Below are 23712 nucleotides of genomic sequence, written 5' to 3' on the forward strand. Positions count from 1 at the left end.
GGACATTGTTCTAAAAAGGCCTAGACTTTCTCAAAGTCCTTGGTAGGGAAGTTATAAACAGAAGGAATTTGCCGTTAGAAGACCGACAAGATTAAGGGAGGGGTGGGTAGTGGAGGAATAAGGGTTATGTCAGCGAGTTGATAGTCTTCCGTGGAATGGATGACCACAAAAGAAGTTAACACAGCTATGCATTTGTTTGGTTCGTGACGTAATGTATCTGTTACAGGCGTTATATGAGCCCGCAGTGTCCCCTGTACGTTCACCTGTCAGGATTCCATCACCTGAGACTGTGACTCCGCCCCTCTCAGCCAGTGACGTAGAGAGACATATAAAAGATGCGGTGAGTAATGCTCTTGGTTTGTAACTGAGTAACAAAGCAATAATTATAGTTTTCTCGTACGAGGACAGCGTTAAACTATGCTTGGTTGTACCATAAAGTCACGATGTAGATCTACTGTTGCGATCATGTGGTAAACATGTACTGTTCACGTGCTGTGCACCAGTGATAATCTCCGACAATTTTATCCGACCAATCAGTGAATGGAATTAAACGCACTGTGTTTCAAGACAAATCTGATTAGTAGTAGTAGTAGTAGTAGTAGTAGGGAAATAGATGGGAATTCATCTATAATAGTTATTACTACCATAACTGTTGTCCTTTGTATACATTTTTTTTCTCGATAGAACGCACACAGTCGTACTTTACTGCTAAGTAGAAGTTTTTATTGATTCTTCTTTATTTCTAGATTTGTCGTCGCTGGCAGCACATCCAGAAATCCTTTAGAAGCATTGATAGTGGAAATAAAGGAACGGTGAACTTTGAGCAACTGAAAGGTAAGTGTGAAGTGCCTAATACGGTCGCTAGCACAGCCAACCACGGAACAACTTGCATGGTAACCTATGTTTAACAAGAGGTTACCATTTACACGATCTTTCCTTCAAAGATCGAATTTTATTGAAAACCACCCCTTACAATAGTTTTACTGCTAACCCCTTAAGCTTCCTAGCTTTAACCCGCGTCTTGTTTAAATGTAGGATTTGATTGATCGATCGATCGATCGATCGATTGATTGATTGATTGATTGATTGATTGATTGATTGATTGATTGATTGATTGATTGATTGATTGATTGATTGATTCGTTTGGCTCAGAAAAATCCGACGGTTGAAGTGGACCGTGTGGCGCTAAATTAAGGTGGCTATCTTTGACAAATGTTCGCTGTTTTTCTTCATCAGATGTTTTATGGAAGCATGATATTCATCTTGGCCCAAGCGAACTGTTGTCATTGTGGAAGAAACACAGCAATGAAGAAAAAGGAGGGTGAGAACTTTTTTAAGTTGTTTTGATATTTTAACTTTTGTGGTAAGAAAATAAGGCTCAGATGCTCTTGAATTTGCGGGCGCGAGACATGTGAAGTCTGAGGGCGCTTTCCATTTGTCAGAACTGGCCGGTCAGACCGGTACATTCCACAACAGAATTCCGTTGTTAGTCAGACTTGTCCTGTCAAATCAGGCAATGTATAAATATTATACACTGTTGTAGTGCATTTGTGGGAAAATCTCGTGGAAAAGGCATATCTCACATTTAAAACCGCTGAGCCTGCCGGCCAGTTCTATCTAATGGAAAGTGCCCTGGGAATCCCTCCTTAGAAATACAGAACTTAATTTATGTTTAAAAATGGAAGAGTAACCAGGATTCATAATTAAAATGTTTTTGAAGCGTTCTCTGGTTAAAATTTTTTGTTAAGATATAAGCTTTCGGCTGCCAAACTACAGCCTTTAACGAATGATAAAAAAAAATAAATAAAAAAATGGCGCGAATGAATAAATATATAGGGTAAAAATGTGTGAAAAAATTACAGAATAAAAATGCGTAAAAAGGTGACAAGAAAAATAGTGAGAATTAGATAATAAAAGAGAACTATTTTAAAAGAATAGAATATTGCGGAGGTAATGACCTAGCATTGTTGTCCGCTTCAGTTGTCATGGCAGTGTGCCATGACTCAAGAGTTTTTCGCACGCGATAGTCTCCTTTGTCGATGACTCTTGCTATTTTTACCCTATATATTTATTCATTCGCGCCATTTTTTTTTTTATCATTCGTTAAAGGCTGTAGTTTGGCATCCGAAAGCTTATATCTTAACAAAAAAAAAAATTAACCAGAGAACGCTTCAAAAACATTTTAATTAATTTATGTTATTGTTCAAACATTTAACTGTGGATTTTTTCTTGATCATCAGTATCGTGTATAAAGATTTCATGCGGCATTTTGTGTTAAATTTGAAGTCTCAAGATAGCAGTTCCCTCGCCAGGCCCAAACTGCAACCGACCAGAATGCCAGTAAGTTTTTTCAGTCGTGTTAAGACGCCATGGAGACCGTCAAACATGTTATCAGTATTCTTATTATCATTTTATACCAATCCTGCGGTGGGGGCATTTTCCTTTCCTTTCTTCGTGCCTTTATATTCCTTATATACTATTTGTAAAGTCTTCTAATCAGTTGCTTTGCTTATTTGAATTTTACAGTACATTTATTAACCCATTATGGCCGTAATTTTGGTCGTAATTTGAAACACTTGAAGGACTCTTCAATGGAACAAAGTTGTGCAAAAAAGTTATCCATTGGATAAAACGACGATCAGAAAGTTTTCTTAGCAACAAATTGAACCCCCCTTAATCCCACACGCGGTATTCGCCCGTGCGAGCAGGCTGGCACACGCACGGGCGGCGCAGCCTGCTCACAGGCTGATATCCAGGCTGTTTGTATTTGCTATACTTCACCCGCTTTCAGTGACCTTCAGTGTTACGTGCATAGCGGCTTTCTATCTCTATCCATCTTTCGACGTGCTAAACAAACAACACGGATTGAAATCAGCCAATCACAGCCCACTAGCATGACTCTCTGAACTTATGGGCTCATTTGCATGAAAGACGATGTTGAAAGATGAATGTAGAAAGATAACTATGCACATAACCCTGAAAGCGGTTGTCAAATTGGACGTTAATCCGATTGATTTTTCTTTTTGTTTCAGACGAGCCCAGGGCTCATGAGTGAGCGGCTAATTGAACTCATGGCCACTATCCGGGCACCAGTCCGGCGCGACTGGAAGGAAATGAGAAGAACGTTCAGGGTACGTGAAAACTATTTTCTTACCACAATGCAGTATACATGTATTGTACACTGCATCCACGAGCAAGTACATGCCTGATGAGCAAAACGCCACTAAAAAAAAGCCCGAAGGGCAACCTGGAAAATACTTTTACTATGCCCCTATATAAATCAGTACGGGTCCTGGAAAACCTGAAAAGTCCTGTAATTTTATTGTGGCACTTTCCAGGACTAGAAAGTTCTGGAAAAAGACAACTGGTCCTGGAGAGTTCTGGAAATCTGTTAAACTCAAGTAACAACTGAACTCTCAGAACTAACATTGTAAGAAATGTACAGACAGGAAGGATAAATAATATTGAGATCTTGGGAGTGAAAGGGATAATGTGAATTTTAGAGTCATGGAAAAATCAATCAAAGTCCTGGAAACGTCCTGGAAAATTGTTTGTGAAAAAGGGTACGAACCCTGTATATTGATCGTCGACGTCGTTCTTGTTGTTGTTTTGACAGAGGATTGTACTGACGACTCTTTTTTTCCACAGGGTTTGGACAAAAGCGGCACCGGTTACTGCTCACTTCTCGAGTTCAGGCAGATGATGAGAAGGTTCAAGATCGACTTAAACGAGGAGGAGTTTTTCCACCTCTTCTCGTTTTACGATAAAAACATGACGGGGAAGATTTCTTACAATGACTTCCTCAGAGCACATTTAGAGTAAAGCAGGTTCACGTGACGAAAGACGTTGAAGAGCTTGGAGGAACAATAACAGCACGCATAAACGATTTAGTCCAGTGCAGAAGTTTCAATTTGTTGTTACGGTTGTTATGTCATTTACCAAAACGTAAAATTTCTCCGATATTTTTAATAATTATTGTATAAATCTCATGGTGTAAAAAAGAAAACTTAAAGAAATAATTTTAAAGGAGTGATCAGTTCAGGATGATCTAAACAGCCAGTTGTAAATTAGACATTTTATTGTCAAAATGTAAGTGTTATTAAACGTTGTAGGAATACTGCCTTTATCGTTATTTCGTCTCGTACTTGACATGACATTGTCATTTCAATAATATATTTCAGCATTCATAATAATTTAAACTGATGGCCGCAAGTTTATAAGTAACTTAAATTACTGTCACGGGTCACCCTCATTAAATAAAGTATTACCTACCTACCTCAGAAAGAAAAAAAAAACAATGTGGGATACACTGATTTCTAGCATGCAGTGTCTGGGTAGATTGGACGTGTAAGCCAAAGGGGCTTTGTTACGGATGTTAACAGATTTTTGAACAGCCATAATATATATTTGTATCGTAGGAAACCTAAAACTAATGATCAGTTTTTTTTTAAGTTGCTATATTAGAGCACTGAAACTGTTAACAAGCGTCTTTGGCTTGGATGGAAATGAATTTCAACTTGAAAAATTGAGGCTTAACTTTTCATGTTTTATCCGTGCGTCTTCCAAAAATCGATATTTATAGCTGTGATTTGATTTCTCTCCGAAAACAGATGTTCAAAGATAATGTTTTCCATGGGTTAGTTGCCTACTACTAATTTCCGAACAGTTAAAAACCAAACGTTCGCGAAATCTCCGTGACGTACCTATTTTACAGTGTGTAATATTCCAGCGTCTGTTTTGAGGTTTGGAGCGAGTTGAAAAAAACGTACAAGGGACTGGGAGTCACGTTTTTGAATTCAAGCGCTCGTGCACCAAAAACGGCTGAACTGCAGGCTGAGTAGTACGCTGGACTCTGCATTCAGTGGCCCGGTTCTAGCGTTGACCGGGGTCACTGTTTTGTGTTCTTGGGAAAGGCACCAAACTCTGACAGTACACCTCTCTACACAGGCCGCGGTTGTTCAAAGGTTAGTTTAAAACACGAAACGGCGAAATGGCGAAATGCCAAAATGACGAAATTTGCAAAATGATAAGATAAATACACGTAAATAATATAGTTTGGTTTCCCTTTGAACTTCGAGGCAGTTCTGTTTATATGTCTAGACTGAATTATTTCAAGGGAACATTTCAATCTTCTTGCCCAGGAATATAATGAATACTTGTCACTTATCACGACGCCAAATTGAACGTATTGCTGAAAGGTCGCAGCAAACCAGGATATTTTTTTCATTTAGTACTTGCCAAGTTGCCTGTCAGTATCTGCACTGCACTACAGAGCTACCGAAGGACTGATATAGACATCGAACGTTACTCCGTTTCTGTACAAAGAACGTTTGCCACTGATATCGTGCATAAACTTTATCGCGAAGTAGGTTCGGTTTTGTTAATCCATTTCTTGTGAATGTTGGAGCTCAAAGCATTACTTCTTAGCCGAGACTCGGTGGCAAATACGAGATAAAAAAATCATTTTCTTCTGATGTCTTAACGAAACGCCGACATCTCGATCAAGAATGTCCTAGGCATATCAAACAGCGCCCTGTTAACAGGGAGAGACTGGAATCCAAATTACCCATATGTTCGTGACGGGTCTACGTGACGGAGAATTTGTGATTGCAGTTTCTTTTATGTTTCGGGACTTATCTACAAGGATAAATTCGGCAACATATGAAAATTCCACTAGAACGGTAATATCGTATAACTTTGGCTTTTATCTTCAGTATCATTTCGTCATTTCGCCATTTCGCCATTTCGTGTTTTAAACACGCCCGTTAGTTAACGCTATCTACGCTGGATAGCGTAGCTTGTTTTGTCAGCAGTTATCTCAGTTAACTACTGACAATACAAGCTACGTTGTTGCATATATATGATGTGCAGTGGTGGATCTTAGGGAGGGTCCGACCGACTTTTCTCTGTTGGACGAATGTAAGGGCATGCCCCCCCCCCCCCCCCCCTGCTCCCCTGTCACCCCCAAAATATCACGATTTCATCCTCGTGTAAATAATGCCAAGTCTGCCTCTTCCCCAGGCGCCAATCGGCCAGACGGTTAAGGCGAGAAATAGGGAGCGCGAAAGCAGTGAGTGGAAAGGCTGTTACTTGCTGGACTTAACCGTTCTGAACAACTACAGACTCAAACTACAAGTAAAACTGTTACACTATCGATTTTTAGTTTCTTATCTTCTTTATTGACGTACCCAACGTTTAATGTTTACAAAGGTGCTAGCAATCGAAATACACAACACTACGGTATATGGCTCAAATGCTGATGGTGCCTACACGATAATTCTGGAAAAGATAATACTGAGAAAAGAAAGCCAAAATTTCTAACTCCGCAAAACACGCTCTTGATTGATATCAAGCGTTACACAGTGATTCAGTACAGTAAGACACTTCACAGCCAAAATCTTCACAGTCTTTCTTTGACTGGTTATAATACTCCATGTCTGCGCACTGAAGTATATATCCCATTCCTGTTGCTGTCATACATATGGGACTCTCTTGTTTGCATACTTTCTCCTTTTTGACACAGGTCTCTTTGCTTCCGGCCAAACAAGAGTAACACTTGAATTCCTCTGTAAATAGAAATAAGGATAATGAGTAATGGTGGATTTCCACTGACTTGTAATTTTTTACGTGCGTGAAACTTTAGAGACAATGTATGAACGACTTGCGTACACGTTTACGCAAGTCGTTCAAACATTGTCTCTAAAGTTTCACGCACGTAAACGCACGTAAAAAAAATATGAGTCATGAAGCGATGTTGTCCTGTACACAATTATACCTAAATTTTCCCTAAAAGGTAAAATGCGCCTCGGACCAAAGTATCTCATGCCGCCGGAGCTTATCTCAGTTTCTGTTGCATTAATCGACTAGGAGTACTTCTACTTCCCCTGGATAGGATACTAAGTCGATCGCTGCCCCACCCGCCACCTCCTTAGAATAAAATTTGCTGGTACCCATTTATACACCTGATACACCTGGTGGGTAGAGAGAGGCGCTGCGAGAGTAAAGTGTCAGTTTCAAGAAAACAACCCGGACCACTCGAATTGGAGTCCAGCGCACCAACCATTAGGCCACCATGCCTTCTTTGCTTATTTCTTCCAGCAAATTATTTGCGTGTACGTAACCACACTTACACAGAATAAATACTTTTCAGTGACGGGAGATCTACAAAGAATTAAACATTTACATTCACTCTATCGCACCTCTAAACATCCCGACTCCGAGTTGTTCAATAACCCCGCATATAGCTCCTAGGAGGAGCATAGGGCATAAAGTCACGCAATTCAAAACCATTTTGGGCTAATCTAGCATTAATCTTTTGTCAATCCCACCCAATTTGGCGCATTCCCTGTCCCGCTTATCGTTTCCAGCTCAATTTGGGGCGGCACCGTTTCTTCTTCCCAAAAAATTAAATATATGAAAGATTTTACAAATGCGATGCTTAGTCAAACCTTAACACCACCTGACGATGTTTTTTTAGCCTCCCTTAACATGAAAAAGTTGAAGACGTTTCTCAGTACTTTCAAAATATCGCCGCTTTATTAAGTGAATTTGAACACATAGGGCTATGAATTGTATTTACCTTCTCTCACTTGTGGTTCTTTTACCAGCTCTTCACGTGCATGAGCCCAGAAGCTTGGAAGCCTTCTGTACACTGCGTAAAAAATAAATAAGTGTTTGTTCTACGCTGTAGAAAATCGCAACTTTGCATTTCTAACGAATGATATATATCTAATTTCAACATGTACCTAAGTTGCTGACTCGTCCCCACTCGTCTTCATATAGCACCCGTCTCTCCTTGCGCTGTATGAAGACGGCCGGGGACGAGTCAGCCTCTTTTGGACTGTGGATCTGTGAACCTGCTGACAGTTTCGTGACGCTGAGGTTATGAAATCAAGGTGTATGCCTTTGAAAACGCAACTCGATCATCTTGAATTCCTTCAAAGCGGTTTCAGTCTTTAATATATTTAGTAATTTTTGGTGTTGATTATTTTCTAGTTTACCACTGCATTTTAAAGTTGCCTTGTCCCTAGTGGACAGAGGAATAGTTAGTTGATGTGATCGAGGATCTTGGACACTAGTTTTTGTTCTTTCTTTTTAAGTATATTCACAGAAATTACCTTTGGCTTGTACAATTCCAATAGTGAGCACAATCAGCAAGCACGTCCTCAGATACATTGTTTCTTGTCTTTACGCTTAACCTAAAATTAAAGCAGAAAGTTTCACGTCTATTACATGTAGGCTTTGGCGGATTGTGCTCCTGAAAGTGGCATAATATGCTACTAGCAGTGCTCGAAATTTTGCCAAAATTATGCTCCTGATTTCCGAAATTATGCTCACAAAATGACGTAGATTCTGTACATAGAGGCGCGCAATAACGACACGAAATTATGATGTTTTTCAAATAACTGTTGTTGTAAATTTATTTGTGTTTTATGGCAGTGTGTCTCGCCCGTCAGCTGTCTAAATTAGCTGCTCGAAGTCAATACGACTATTAGGGTAGCTAAAACACGCATTGCAAGAACATACTCCCTAAATTTAATTTATTTCTGTAGAAAATACACTATATTTACTAAATTTTATGAATTTATGCTGTAAAAAGTGCTTAAATTTGCTAATTTTACCGTGGCAGTGCTCGTTTAAAAAGTTATGCTTTTTTGCTCCAATTATGCCAAAAATTATGCTAGCACAATCTGCCAAAGCCTAATTACACGGCTCTTTTGTAACACATGTTCCACATTCTTCACAATAAAAAGTTTGCAAGAAGGGAGCTCTTATTGAGTCAATGAAATTATACCAAAGTGCAAATTTCTAATCTAGAGTTCGAAGGTAGAATCTTTTTGTGACTTCGTGGCACCTGATTTGATAAATTACTAACAAATTTTAAAAATGCTATATAGTCTAATTATGTTACGAAGTCTTAAGCCAAAAATTGCTAAAATCCTTACAAAAAATTAAACCCAAACGTTTCGGGCTTGGCCCTACATCAGTGCCTGAAACGTTCGGAGTACTTCAGGTTTTTTTGGTAAACATTTTGACACTCAGACAAGGAAATATTCTCTTGCACTTGAATATGTAACATTTTTAAATTCGTCAAATTTCTTATCTGCCCATCACAAAGACGTTTGAATTGAGCGACAAAAAAGACACAATTTAACCAAAGTTCGAGTAGTCGCACGGTTTTATCCTCGGAGAGGTGCGATTTACAACTCATAAAAAAAAAAATAACTACCGGTAATCTTTTTCCAAAACTATTGATGACAGCAACAAAGCCCGTTTAAAATGTCAGTTTAATAGTCATTATTAAATTCTCAACCTCGGATATTGCATTTCTAGCTTTCTGATTGGTTTACTGAATCCCGGTTATCAGCTCATATACCTATGTTTGACCTTATATGGGAAATGAGTGCGACAAGTGCCGCTTAGCGTAAAATTTTTCTGCCGGAAGCGACAGTTCCATCAAAAAATGGTTTTAAACAGCAAATTTGGCGAGTTTTATGAAAAAGAAATAATTAGCGGTGCCTACAAAAACCACAGAAATGCCATGCATAGTAAATGTAACTACGCAAAGCAAAAGGATATTTGGGAAAAGTTTAATTAATAATGCTTTTAAACGCACAACAAGAGCGAGTGAATAAAGTAGAAAAACAGCAAATAATTTACGAAAGAACGGCAAACTGACAGAGTTCCATTCAGTGTACTAGGCTCAGCACTTCTGTAAAGTTTGTTACCTTTCAATCTTGGTTTTGTCCTTTTATACTTCAATAAACCTGTTCCACTTTGAGCTCAATTTCGCTTCAAATAATATAGCAGTCTTGATGACAGCCGTGGAGCCGTAAAGAGGTACAATGTAAACATTTGCTTCGTTCGACTTGCACAAGACTTGTAGTTTCCAGAAAAGCTTTTGCTTCGGATCTTCTCGTAAATCTTAACTGTTGTCACAATTTTCAGGATATTTAGACGACTTTAGAGGAGATTGTTCTAGGAAAATCTTGGGAAGAAAACTCTCTCGCTCGCTTTCCTCGTATGTTTTTTTCAACTCAAGAAGTGAACACCGCGCCGGAAATTTTCGCGCCTCCTCATACTATCACTTTGTTAACATCAAAATAAAATGTCCAGTCGATTTAAACTTGAGAAGAAAATAAAACAAAACATTCCATTCGCCCTTGTTGGATACGAGTCGTTATAGCCCGTTGGCTATTTACCACCTCGTATCCTCGGAATAATTGTTAAGTACTAGCCGCCTAACCAATCGGAATTAGGTTGCTATATCAGGCCTAAGTTTCTTCGAATATTAAGTGCTGCCCTTGAACAAACAATTTTGAATAAGCGACGGGTTGTTGAGTTTAGAGGTGTGGCGATTGTTTGAAGGCGGTGAGATCAGGCTTTTCAGTGCAACCTGTTTTTTAATCGGGCGTGGCCGATTTAAGGTTTACCCTTTGGTCGTCCTAGAGCGTAGTCTCCTGGCGCGGCCAAAAAGACGGGGATAGCTCGGGGTTGCTACAAAACCGCTACGGGTGACGCATACCGCAATGGTTTTCATTTTAGTTTTGACAGGAAATCGTTGCAGGCACACTTGGTCGACTTTTGGGTTAATGTGTAATCAGGTTGTGTTTTTTTGCTTCGGCGGAAGGACAGAGAAAAAAGCTTACGGGGCAAAGTACAGTATGGGGCCCAGTTCTCGGCCACTTTTGACGTAAACTTGTATTTCTTACCTCAGAAGAATCGCAGGAACTTAAAATTTCTCCCAGAGCTAGCTACATTATTCAGCTTTTTGGTGTAAAGCTATCGACCGGTCAAAAATTAATTTGCCCGAGCAATAATAAAAATAAAAGCTCCATTTGTGGGCCCAGTTCTCGGCCACCTTGGCCCAGTTCTCGGCCACTTTTGACGTAAACTTGTATTTCTTACCTCAGAAGAACCGCAGGAACTTGAAATTTCTCCCAGAGCTAGCTACATTATTCAGCTTTTTGTTGTAAAGCTATCGATTGGTCAAAAATTAATTTGCCCGAGCAATAATAAAAATAAAAGCTCCATTTGTGGGCCCAGTTCTCGGCCACCTTGGCCCAGTTCTCGGCCACTTTTGACGTAAACTTGTATTTCTTACCTCAGAAGAACTGCAGGAACTTGAAATTTCTCCCAGAGCTAGCTACATTATTCAGCTTTTTGGTGTAAAGCTATCGACCGGTCAAAAATTAATTTGCCCGAGCAATAATAAAAATAAAAGCTCCATTTGTGGGCCCAGTTCTCGGCCACCTTGGCCCAGTTCTCGGCCACTTTTGACGTAAACTTGTATTTCTTACCTCAGAAGAATCGCAGGAACTTGAAATTTCTCCCAGAGCTAGCTACATTATTCAGCTTTTTGTTGTAAAGCTATCGATTGGTCAAAAATTAATTTGCCCGAGCAATAATAAAAATAAAAGCTCCATTTGTGGGCCCAGTTCTCGGCCACCTTGGCCCAGTTCTCGGCCACTTTTGACGTAAACTTGTATTTCTTACCTCAGAAGAACTGCAGGAACTTGAAATTTCTCCCAGAGCTAGCTACATTATTCAGCTTTTTGGTGTAAAGCTATCGACCGGTCAAAAATTAATTTGCCCGAGCAATAATAAAAATAAAAGCTCCATTTGTGGGCCCAGTTCTCGGCAACCTTGGCCCAGTTCTCGGCCACTAAAAAGCTTGTCCGTAATTATCTGTAAAAAATGCTCAATTAATTTTCACAGTCATAAAATCACTCTGTAAACCTATTTATACTATATCGATCCCAAATTATTTTTATGATGCTTTGTTTTACTTTAGAAAAGAAGGATTTTAACGCGCCTAGTTGCCTATGTGCAGGTTCTGGCAAAACCGCATTGTGTGACCCGTGCATTTAGATGGTTTATTTTGCAGTGAAAAGGTCTTGAAAGATTTAGGTGTTGTAGAAATAATAGACAAGACAAGAGTCAGCTCAAAACTTAGAGATAAGATTGAACTTTATTTTTAAAACATTTATTTCTTTCATTCTGGCAGCAGCAGATGAAATTATATTAAAAACCAAGCGCTAAGCTGTGATAGCGAGCAGGGTGGCCGAGAACTGGCAAATACGCAAACGTCGCAAGAAAAAATTTCGAAGTAAATTAAGACCAAAAAATACAACGGTTCAACGAAAAGTTAACTAAAGCAGAAAGCTGAATTATTCTACGTTTCACATGCCAAAAATTAGCTCGTATGGTGGGGGCTTTTGGATAAAATACGAATTTAACTACATCCATGAATTTGGAGCCGTAAACAAACAACTTTTTTGGGAATGCAAATTCACCTACCTCCGCGTAAACTCGACGTGTGAGCTTTCTATATCGAATTGAACGATCAAACTCAAGATACTTAAAGCACATGAATCAGTCTATCGTTTGAAGGAAATCCCTTTTTCTTTTGATTCAACTGGAGTGTGAAAAAACGCGTTAAACACAAAGTGGCCGAGAACTGGGCCCCATACTGTACTGATATTCACCATTGTGAAATTGCACTTACTTTGACAAGTTAAAGTTATTTTTGTAAATGAAAAAGGTAACGTCATTGATGTCACGCAGTGTTTTTTTTTTTTTAGCAAACTAGATGGTTTGCTGGTTTCTGACTATGAATGGGGGTGTGATCTTGCGGTATATTTTTTGAGCCTGACTCCGCCGTAAAACTTTTTTTTTATTTAGCAAGAACTGTGTCGATTTTCATTTCTGAACAATTGGTCGTCAAGTCGTTTGTCACAAAGAGTAGAATGTTTGTACAGCATGTTTTGGAATTATTTTAGATTTGGTTAGTAAGACGCTTCTGAAGACCTGAGCAAAACATTGGGAATGTACAGTATTAATAGGAACTTGAATGGAATTTTTCACAAGTTGGATAAAGGTATCAACTGAAAAAAATGGAATTCAAAATGAGAACTTGGATTTTGTTGTAATTAAATTTTATCGCGGATTGGATGCATAATATCACGGCTTTGAAAGTCTTCAAATAATTAGAAAGGTTCCTTTCTTCCTTTTGATCTTATTGTTATTTTCATGTATTGATTATTCGAAAGTGGTTTTCGTTGATACGAAAAAAAAAAAACGGGTTTTCACTGAATTGCTTGAAGTATTTTTAGACGTGATAATATTGGCTTAATCAAATTACATTGTGCACGAAATATTTGTTATTCTTTTGTCTTGAAACTTTGAGGAAATTGAAATTTTTGTTTGACAGTAGTGTATGAAAGGCATTTTATAGAACTGAATAAAAAATTAGAAACTTTGATAAAGGTTATTTCAAAGATATATTTTGCCTGATTTTGAAGGGTTTCAGGAGTTTTAAAGAGTGCTGGTAAACGGCTGTATGTTGTTTGTGATTACGGATCTTATTTAGTTTCGAACGCTCTAATTTTTGAAAGGTTAAAACAGGTTAAAACAGGTTAAAACCGGGCGGTTTCATGAGTTTTTTGGGTAGAAAGGTACGGTGGTGGTCAAAAAAAAATGTTTAGAAAGGAATGACTGTAGTAGCACGTAAGTCGGAGGTTTGCGTGAGTCACGGGGTATAGTATGCGTGAGCTGGATTTCCGGCGTCACAACGGCATGTTTTGTTTACTGAAAGATACACTCGACGTTTAGTTAGCTTAGTCGGCTTGGGAAACTATTTTAAAAATGAATGTTGTAATAGTTAATTAATAGTAATCTAGAATTAACCCACTCTCGATTGGAGTCTGTTCTGGATTCGCGCTACCTTTTCGCCGCGAAGGAATTTTGTAAAATTTCGCTAGTGGAAAGAGGTACTGTAAGAACAGTATCAATAACTCAAAAGGAGGAACTTCTTTGTAGCTCTGAATTAAGACGTATGATAAAATTTTAGAATAAGAAACTTTCGATATATGGTTTTCATATTGTTTTTGTCAATTTCCTTTTGTGGCAGATTTTTTGAGAATCAGCTTTTCTTTCGTGTGATGACAGACACAGGACAGAACGAGAGGTGGATGAGAAAGATGCCGAAGATGAATATATAGGCACCGAAAAACGACAAGAACCGTCAAGGACTTATCTTTAGAGGGCGGGGAGTTTTGGCATACTGTATTTTGAGGACTGGACTGGACTAGTAAAACGCGGACTAGTAAAACGCGGAATTGTAAAACGCGGAATTGTAAAACGCGGACTAGTATAACGCGGACTAGTAAAACGCGGACTTGTAAGACGCGGACTAGTAAAACGCGGACTCAGGTAAAACGCGGACTTTTAAAAGGCGGACTAGTAAAACGCGGACTAGTAAAACGCGGACTTGTAAAACGCGGACTTGTAAAACGAGGGCTTGTTAAGCACGGACTTGTAGAGCGCGGACTTGTAAAACAAGCGCTTGTAAATCGGATAAAACTAAACGGTTTAGCGAGCGAAACAATTTGTGTTTGAAGCTCTTGTGTGTTTCTTCGACGGCATATTTCTAGCTTTTTTGAGCACTCTATGGTCTGTTTTAGCGTGGAGATGTTTTTGCAGTATAGCACATGTTCGTTCTGCAAATCCCTACTAAAACAACGGGATTGATGCTATGAGTTGTGTGCATATGTTTCTTTCTTTCCACTACTTGACGTCTGTTGAGTGCAGTCGTTTTTATTGCTCGCACGAGGTAGAACGGGGCCCGTCCAGAAATCAACAGTCAATCGTAAATAAAGGTGACGGGCCTACACGACTCCTACGTTCGTGACATTAGAATATTTGCCGTTAAATGTTTAAATTCGGTCTTTCGACCTTATTTGCTTCTGACTTCTTTCTGAGGGTACTGTTTTAATTTGGGGGCAGTATGTGGTAAATAAAGGTGACGGGCCTACACGACTCCTACGTTCGTGACATTAGAACATTTGCCGTTATATGTTCAAATTCGGTCTTTCGGCCTTATTTGCTTCTGACTTCTTTCTGAGGTTACTGTTTTTTTGAGACATTATGTATTGAAGAGAGCCGTAAGATGATTGTGGCCAAGGAATTCGAAGTGTCTAGAGGCGTTTTACAAGTCCGCGTTTTACTAGTCCGCGTTTTACTAGTCCAGTCCAGTCTACAAGTTAAAGACACATCAAGACCACCCCACTGTGAATTGCCATAGCACAGACAAAATTATAGTCAATATCTTATGTGTTTTTAAGAGAATTACATAAGAACCAAGGCATGTCTTGTCTTGCCTTACATTGACATGCAATAATTTGGAAATACTAAGCTCGTAACAGTTTAAGACAGAATCCATCAGGAATTTGAGTAACATTAATTTTAGTTACGCAAAAATTGAGCACCAGAATAATTTAAATCCTTGTGTTCTTTCATACCTTGTTAAAGGCTTGACATGTGATAACACCAACATAACACCAACAACAGTTCTTTATCAGTGGGGATTGAAGAAAAAAATGGAAACATCATCACACAGTTGACCCCCATGCAAAAACACTCCAGGATGTCACGGGGCTGTTTGGTGTCCGTCTGCCAATTTCTAACTTCAAATTCCAATGTTAAATTCACATTAAATTTTCAATATTTCTTAGTTGTCTAAATTTTACTAATTCTTTTAAAAAAACTATCACCTGCCAAACATCCCCAAAAATCACTCAAAAAATTACAAAATACCGCAATACATAGATACATGGGATGAGTGAAGTTTCCTTGGATTCCTTGAAACACCAACAAGATATTTCCGTTTAAGGTGGCTGATAATGGGTTTCAGTATTTCCCAGTCCTTATACTTTGGTTCAGGACTAAAAGCCTTCATCAATTGCTATTACAGTAATGGTATGAAACAAATGTTCAATCATTCATCAACAAGTTGTGATCATTTTCTTGACAATAGTAGTTCCCCGGTAAACAGTTGTAGTACTGTCCCATCAAAGTGCAATGCCTGGAAAATACCGAAAAGCACACGACCTTCAGGTGAAACCGCACCTTACAGTATTACCAATACACTGCACTTTGCTAAGTCTTAAAACTTTACATTGTCTATTCGTCTACTTCAATCGTTTATTTGTATTGTGTGAGATACATTTATAAATTGAAACCATCATGTCTTTAAGTAATAATGCAATCTCGACAACGTTCTAGATATTATATTATGCACACTAATACAGCTCATGCAAGCCCTGTGACTTACACAAACACAGTCGGACTGAGTGCTTAACTTAAGTAACTGCTTCGTGGTTTCTGCTGTACTGAACCCTGCCTTTCAAGGCAAAGCGCCCGATTTTAAGCTTCTCAAGCTTCTCAATGTTCTTGTTTTTAAAGATCTGAGGCCATAGGAATAAATTAATTTTGCAAAGTTAAAACATGAGTGACTCAAATAAGTTTCGACAAGCCATCAAGTCAGGAAAGTGCATCCACGGCCATATTATAGAGTTTTACAAAGACGTCGAAATCGTTTTGTCTTCTTTATACGGTATTCAACCCTTCAAAATAAGAATAGAAACTGTTTTTGCGCCAAATATTAGCATACATTAGCATTCAAAAAAAGGATACAAACGGTTTTTGCCCCAAATATAAGCATACATTGGCATTCAAAATTACCATGCAAACGGTTTTTGCGCCAAATATTACAAGCCCGGCCCAAACGAGCAAAGTTTGATACAAGAAAACTAGCTATAGAGTAGTACAACTACCCCGGGATATTGGCGTTTTCCGTACTTTGCTTTTTAATTGTTTCAATTTTTTTCTACTACACGAAATATCGTTACGCACTGTAAAAAAACAACAGTAGGTACTTAAGTTAAGTGTAATTTGTTTCTTGGGCGAAAAAAATTGTGTTTTACACCAAAAACCAAGATGAGTACACTAGCTAGCGTTCTAAAGCGCCATGGTAATCTTTTTAGAGATTCCGGATTGCTTTGGTTAACTCGATCAAGAAAGCAATTTGACTGTTAGCAGGAACTGTAAGAGCAAGTAGGCGGTACTAATTTTCAACTGAAATGTAATAAAATTTCGGATTCTTTGCAATCCAGAATTGCAGTAACCAATGTGGTACCATTATAGGAACCTAACTTCTCATTTCAGGCAAGGTATTTAACACCCGAGAAAACACTTGGCTTACCTTGGTCGTTTGGTCTAACAAGAATGAACAAACAGCGGACACAGTGCGTCTCGGCAGAACTTTGAGAACTGAATAGACAATTGTGTACGCTGCCTAATAAGTGCCGTTTCACTTGTAAAGATATTCTTTAGAACACTAATGAGTAATGTAGTACTATGGCCAACAAAGAGCATCTTGCAAACAAAATTAGCATACAAATGATTTTTGCGCCAAAATACTACAAGCCCAAATATACAACGTTTGGGACAAGAAAACTGAAATCGTACAACTACGCCGGGATTTTGGCTTTTCCGTACTTTGCCACTAACTTGTTCATTTTAGTTCTTTTTTCTGCTGCAGGAGCTATCGATACCCACTAAAGATCACTAAAAGAAATGAACGGTGGGTACTTATTAAGTGTGGTTGGATTCTTGGGCGAAAAATTGTGTTTTGCACCAAAAACCAAGCTGAATACACTAGCTAGTTATCTTAAGCACCAAGGCTATCTTTTTAAAGATTCCGCATTGGTCAGGTTAATTTGACTGCTAGCGGAAACTATTCTGCGGACGGGTACTAATTTTCAAAAACATCTCATACAATTTCTTTGCAATCCGGCATTGTAGGAACTACAGAACTACTTCATATTTCAAGCAAAGTATCAAAAACATTTTGCTTACCCTGGTGGTTTGTGTGGTCTATGAATACACAGTGCCGTTGGCAGAACCTTCAGAACTGAATAGACAATTGTGTACGCTGGCTAATAAGTAACGTTTCTTCTTTAGAATTGTAATGAACAATAAAGCTGGATTTGCATAGCTTATATATAACAGGAGGACAAAACGGGGTTAAAACAAAGCTTTTCCACACAAAAGCTGTTCTTCATGCACTTCCCAGCTCACTGAGAAAACGCACGATTTCTAACGAACGAGTCATCAGATTTTCATGAAATTTTACATGTTATACTTTATTAAGCAAGAAAACTGCTTACAAAAAAAGCCAGCCAGTTGGGTTCAATGTTTTTTCTCAGCCAGCTGGAAAGTGCATGCAGAACAGCTTTTCTGTGGAACAGCTTCGTTTTGTCCGCCTGTATATAAGATCTTGCAAGCAAAGCCAGACAACTTAAATGACTCTAAAAAAACCAATTGCAACAACAGTAAACAAATATATCATCATCTCCTTCCCGATCGGCAAAAAGTTGTTACATCGGGTTGCATAACTCTTTAAATACGCGCCGAACTGGAGCTCAAATGCTTTGAATAAGGGTTGCATTGTTGTGTAGAGGTGCTGCGGCCATTTATTGAAGACAGCGATAATTTATATATTTTTTTCAGGATCAGGAGGCCATGGTGAATAAGTTAACTTTACAATAAGCTTCTCGAGATAATTCCGCCATCGAGTCAATTATAAATTCACCGCCATATTTCAGGGCTTGTCCCTTGGGTTTGTCCTAAATAATAACTTGGAGCTGTGATTATTCCATCCTCGGAGACCCAGGGGCAGTTAGTGGGGGCGGGGAAAAGTCTATACGGGCGAAAAAAAAAATCGGCGAAGAAAAGTCAAGAACGAAAATAATAGGGGCTATTATTTTCGTTCTTGACTTTTCTTCGCCGATTTTTTTTTTTTCGCCCGTATAGACTTTTCCCCGCCCCCACTAACTGCCCCTGGGTCTCCGAGGATGTGATTATTCTTTCTTAGAAAGATTAACATGATGCAACCCCTTTGGTGGCGCTCTACCCTTCAGAGTGGTTTTGGCGCCAAAATATTACAAGCCAAAATGAACAGCGTGTGGGCAAAAACTAGAATCTTACACTTAACCGAGAATTTGGCTTCTCCTTCTTTATTATAATATAAGATGACAATATTAATATTTTCCCTGTTGGATGAAATATCAAATAGGCACTGATATCAAATGTTAATTGTAAGGTATGATTGGATTCTTGTACAAAGACAAATTGTGTTATCTTTCCAAAAAACAAAAGCAACGTACAAGAGAAGCTTTAGCATTTGATTTTTGATTAATTTTTAGCTCCGATCTTTCTAAGGTTCCTTACTTTCGCTTATTCGATCTTTTTTGTAAGGTAAGGTATCTAAAATCTAAGAAAACATTTCGCTTACCTTGGTCTATTGGTCTGACTAGTTTGTCGAGTGAGCAACGTTCTGTTGAGAGAGCCTTTGCAACTGAATGATAAATTGTGTTTTAAGGCTTAATAAGTAGTCCAATGAACAATAAAGCACTGAAAAGGCTTGATGAAGGTAACACAAATTTGCAGGTGAATAGAAAGGAACTTGCAAACAAAGATGGACAAAGGAGCAAGACTTTAACAACTTTTATATTAAACAACCAATTAAAAATACGGAATTTAAAAACAGTTAGTGGGATGTACGATATTGTAACGTAGTATTGTAAATTGAACATCGTGATAACAGTCTCTCCCTTGCCCTGCTTAGCTGAACATACGTCAAAATTAAAGGCTATATTTCCTTGAAAATATATACATGTCACGCTCCCGAGCAGACACTTGATCTGTTCCTAGGAGACTAATCTGTAGGATTGTAATGTAAAAATTGGTTTTATTTTTCTTTCTATGGATTCATTCCATAGCAGATGTTCTGTACCGTCATTATCTCTCGATCCGTTCCTAGGAAACTTATCACTAAGAATGTAATGTACAAATGGCGGCTCTTTTTGTAAGACCAATCGAATAATTATGTTTTTTTGCCACATGATTTTCATTGTTCCTGTTGTTTTCTCTTTTGTTTTCTCAGTGATGCCTGTTACGCCTTCCGAGAAGTGCGTTACGCCCCAGATAATGATCAGATGTTTTGAAGTAGTGACCGTAGTATTGTAAATTGAACATCATAATAACACACACTCTCTCTCTTGCACTGCTTAGCTGGACCTTTAAGTCAAAATTAAAGGTTATATTCCCTTGATAAGATATATATTCCACGCTCCCGAGCAGACCCTCGATCTGTTCCTAGGAGACTAATCTGTAGGAATGTAATGTTAAAATTGGTTTTGAGAGCCGTTTAAAAGCAATTTATTCTCTTGATAAGTACTCATTCCATAGAAGATGTTCTGCACCGTTATTTTCTCTTGATTCGTTCCTAGAAAACTAATCACTAAGGCTACGTTTACACGGGACCGGACCAGAACCTTTCCGAACCGGACCAGACCGGATCGCCTTCTGTTTACATGGAACCGTTTGGAACCGATCCAGGTGTTTACATAGGGCCGTTCTGGAACCGGGCCGGAACAGATCCATAACTGGACCTGCTATTCCTTGACTCTGAAGATGACTCCCGCTCAGGTTATCGAAACGTCAGTCACCAACAACAGTTCTTTTCAGAACTACTCTCACTCGGCCGCACGATCACACTATACGAACAACTTATACATTCAGTTCAGTCATTATTTTAGCAGATTCAATTATTGCACTTGCAATATTGTAGAGGGGGGAGGGGGGTTGTTAGGTAAATATTTCTAGTGAAGGAGGGTTCATCATATATTAAAGCAACTATCTGTCAAATTCACCAGCACCGCCACTACTCCCGGCCACAAGAAAACTAGTGGTCCTTAAGCTAAAGCGTACGTGATTGTCTTGTGTTTCGATTAAGCATGCTTTTGTGAGCAGTCGGTTTTGCATGAACCCGAATGAATAGATCTTTTATTTGATGTGAGTAAAACGTACTAATTAGCTCCTTGACATATTCCTTTGTCCAGAGCTGAATTTATCTTTTACAAATTGAATATTTTAACTTGCTTGGTCACCACTATGAAAGCACGTATAGAACATGGGATGCACGGAACATATTAACCAGTTAAACTGCAGGCGAGTTGAGTAAATGTAACCTTGAATATTTCAAAAAAACCTTCATATGAACATGGCTGCTGACATGTAAGTAAGGTGGAAATGGTCCTGTGAAATTTATTTCGGCATTCTTATATCAGACAATGAGCGATATGGTTTTGAATTCATTACAATCAAGTCAATTACTAGTTTACTTTACGGAACCAAGTAACTGGTGAAAGCGAGTTACTGGTAGTCGCGGGCATTACAACTAATATTTTATTAAAGCAAACCAGATAGCTAAAAGGCAGAACAGGTTCGACCGAACTCTTCTTAACAAAAACCCATACGGATTTCTGGTTCTAAGTAAACTGACTTCTGTAACTTAGCGAAATCACTCAAGTTTGAAGTCCAAAGCACGAAATTTTCTCTTCAAGCTTCTCGGCTGCATTTTGGTAATATTGAAAGAAGAAAACGAAAGGCAGGCAAAACTACCAAGGAAAGAAAACGAAATACCAAATGGGTGTTAACTGAAATAACAGCTAAATAGACATTAAAGTTGGCCAGCTAGGCCTAGTGTAAGATACCATACAGCTTATGCAAATGATTTGTATTATGCCCTGGCTTAAACACTGATCTGCACACACTTATTACTATCTGGTCTAATTTACCAGGTTTACGGTCTAAAAACATCAAACAAAACGTTGTCTTGTTTATATACTACGAACTGTCTAAATTATCGTCATTGATGAATATAATTTTGCGAAGATTGTTAAAAAATCTATCGAATTTAATACCTATTAGAAACCTGTTTGAAACGGGTAATTTTTTTTTATATAGATCACGAGAAGTGCTGGCCCACCAGGCACATCAGTCGGCTCTAGTTGAGGGTGCGTGGCATTTTTTCTACTTATCTACTATCTTTATTGATCGACTGCACGTTATAATTAATGTATTGCACTCGAACATTTTTCAGGTTGATATCAAGGCAAAGTTAAGCGATATGGAAGAATACACAGCCTGGTTAGAGCTACAGGCAGTTTCCAACGAAGAACTGAACGAAAGGAAAGGTCAGTAGTAATGGAATTTGGACACAGCAGAAGATGACACACAAGAAGGCATGCACAGTATCGACAAAAACCGCAACAATAAAAACAACAGCAGCAAACAGCAACAATAATTGCCCCCAATTGGTCTGTCAAAGACTAAACCCACTGACACGTTAGAAATTAAAGATTTTACTTACTTTCTATCACTGAACAGCAACTCTAGCATTAGGTTTTGCCACATCTAAATGCTGCTGCAAAAGAGGCAGACCTCGATCTCTCCATCTTTTTTGCTTGTTGCATTTTATTGTTTGTCTCCTCACAGAATGTAAGAATGAAGTTTAAATTCAGTGGAACCTGATTAAAAGACCATTGTTGGGCCATAAAATTGTGGTCGAATCAGAGATGTTCTTGAAATAAGAAAATGACCAACTGAGCATTCTTCGGGTCAAGACAATTGGTTAATTTAATATTAATGGGGTCGTAAGGCAGGGCTCTACTGTGTCATAAAAATTAAACGCTAAAGACTTTCAAAGACTGTTCCTGAATTACATCTCAAATCCGAAGTGTCCTTTTCAAGTCCCTTATCTAACCTTCTTTTGGTTTTTAACGTCTGACTAGCCTTTGAAGATTCCTTAAGAAAGACGATAAAGGATGGCGATTTTGACAAGATAAGCGCTCAACTTACGCCAAGAGCTTTGACAAAGTGTAATACAAACGCTTTGTTAATGGCCATGGAGGTAAGCAAATATGTTACACGCTGATAAGATAAATTAAACACCGTGGTAAATTCGAAAAGATGACGTTCGAGCCGGTTGCAAGTGAAGAAAAAAAAATAAAAATAAAAATAAAAGATAAAAAAAATAAATAAAAACCGCCGTCACACTGTGCTGGTGGTCTAGACATAAAAAAAATTGGTATATTTTAGGGGTCCGAAAAAGCTTGCGCCACACCCTTTAGGTCTCCTTGAGGGGTATAATTTAAATTGTCGGACGAGCATCCCCGTTTTTATTTATATGAGATACCCCGCTGGTTTTGGAAAATGTTTGCTTTCAATGGCGTACAACAACTATCAGCCCATTTCCTGTCTTCTGCTTATCCAATTTCTAACCCAAACACAGCGATTGGTTTCTTATTTCTTTGGACTTTTCTCTTCAGAGTGCAAAACTACGAAACTACTTAGCTACTTGACGAGGCTGTCAGGCCGGGTTGCTCGAAAGCCGGCCGATTAACGCTTATCCAGGATTAAAAGTTGATCAAGGGTTCAATTTCTCTTGCATGAAACTGAAAATATAAACAGAAAACTTCATTGAAAAGTAGAAAAACTGAAATCAAAATTTACGCTTATCATGGATTAAATTGATCGTGCTTTGAACAACCAGGCCCAGAACTTGCTTGTCGTGTCATAAATGTTGTGCGCACTGCTGTAGGGAGGTGCTAGGTCAAATGTTACAACGTATGTCCTTACCTTAAATGCTTTACTGCACCAGCTTATAAGCACTTCTGCTTTAAGTACAAATTGTATGTATCTCACGGTGCCTGTATTCCTGGTATATTCTGATCATGAACTGATCGCCTGCTTTCATCTGTTTGCAGACGAATTTCGAACTTCGCCGTCTAGCAAATAAGAAAGGACCAGACGAAGAAGACTTCACAAAGTTGGCTGCTTCGTTGGATGAGTTCATTTCTTGCCTTTTTGATCCTTTAAAATCTGGTGGACGTATTCGTGACGTTTTTTTGAAATCATCAATCGATAACGTCATAGATGCTGCGATAGAGTTCGAGCAAAAGAAAGTATGTTTCCACACTTTAAATTGAAATACACTGAAAATACATGCTGTTAGATTATTTA

At 38.6% G+C, this 23712-nt stretch overlaps 2 protein-coding genes across 2 annotated transcripts in view; one reads left to right on the forward strand and one right to left on the reverse strand.

Moving 5' to 3' along the window:
* Nucleotides 1–23712, forward strand: part of LOC144642250 (uncharacterized) — a 54881-nt gene that overhangs the window by 10998 nt on the left and 20171 nt on the right. The window lies entirely within an intron of this gene.
* Nucleotides 6179–8200, reverse strand: LOC144643875 (uncharacterized). Its single transcript, XM_078503266.1, has 3 exons — nt 8118–8200; nt 7580–7651; nt 6179–6566 (listed from the first exon to the last, which is right to left on the reverse strand). Exons 1-3 carry the CDS (start codon nt 8173–8175, stop codon nt 6349–6351), a joined length of 348 nt encoding a protein of 115 aa, XP_078359392.1. The 5' UTR covers nt 8176–8200; the 3' UTR covers nt 6179–6348.

This window comes from Oculina patagonica, chromosome 2 (genome assembly GCF_052425735.1).
Source record: "Oculina patagonica isolate OP01 chromosome 2, crgOcupat, whole genome shotgun sequence".
NCBI classification, from domain to species: domain Eukaryota; kingdom Metazoa; phylum Cnidaria; class Anthozoa; order Scleractinia; family Oculinidae; genus Oculina; species Oculina patagonica.

Bases quoted from the DNA above. Each gene is read 5' to 3' on its own strand.
- LOC144643875 (XM_078503266.1), bottom strand. From the start codon at position 8,175: ATGTATCTGAGGACGTGCTTGCTGATTGTGCTCACTATTGGAATTGTA. The intron at 7,652-8,117 runs GTAATTTCTGTG...TTTTTTACGCAG, and splicing joins TGGAATTGTACAAGCCAAAG to TGTACAGAAGGCTTCCAAGC. The intron at 6,567-7,579 runs GTAAATACAATT...TTCTATTTACAG, and splicing joins AGAACCACAAGTGAGAGAAG to AGGAATTCAAGTGTTACTCT.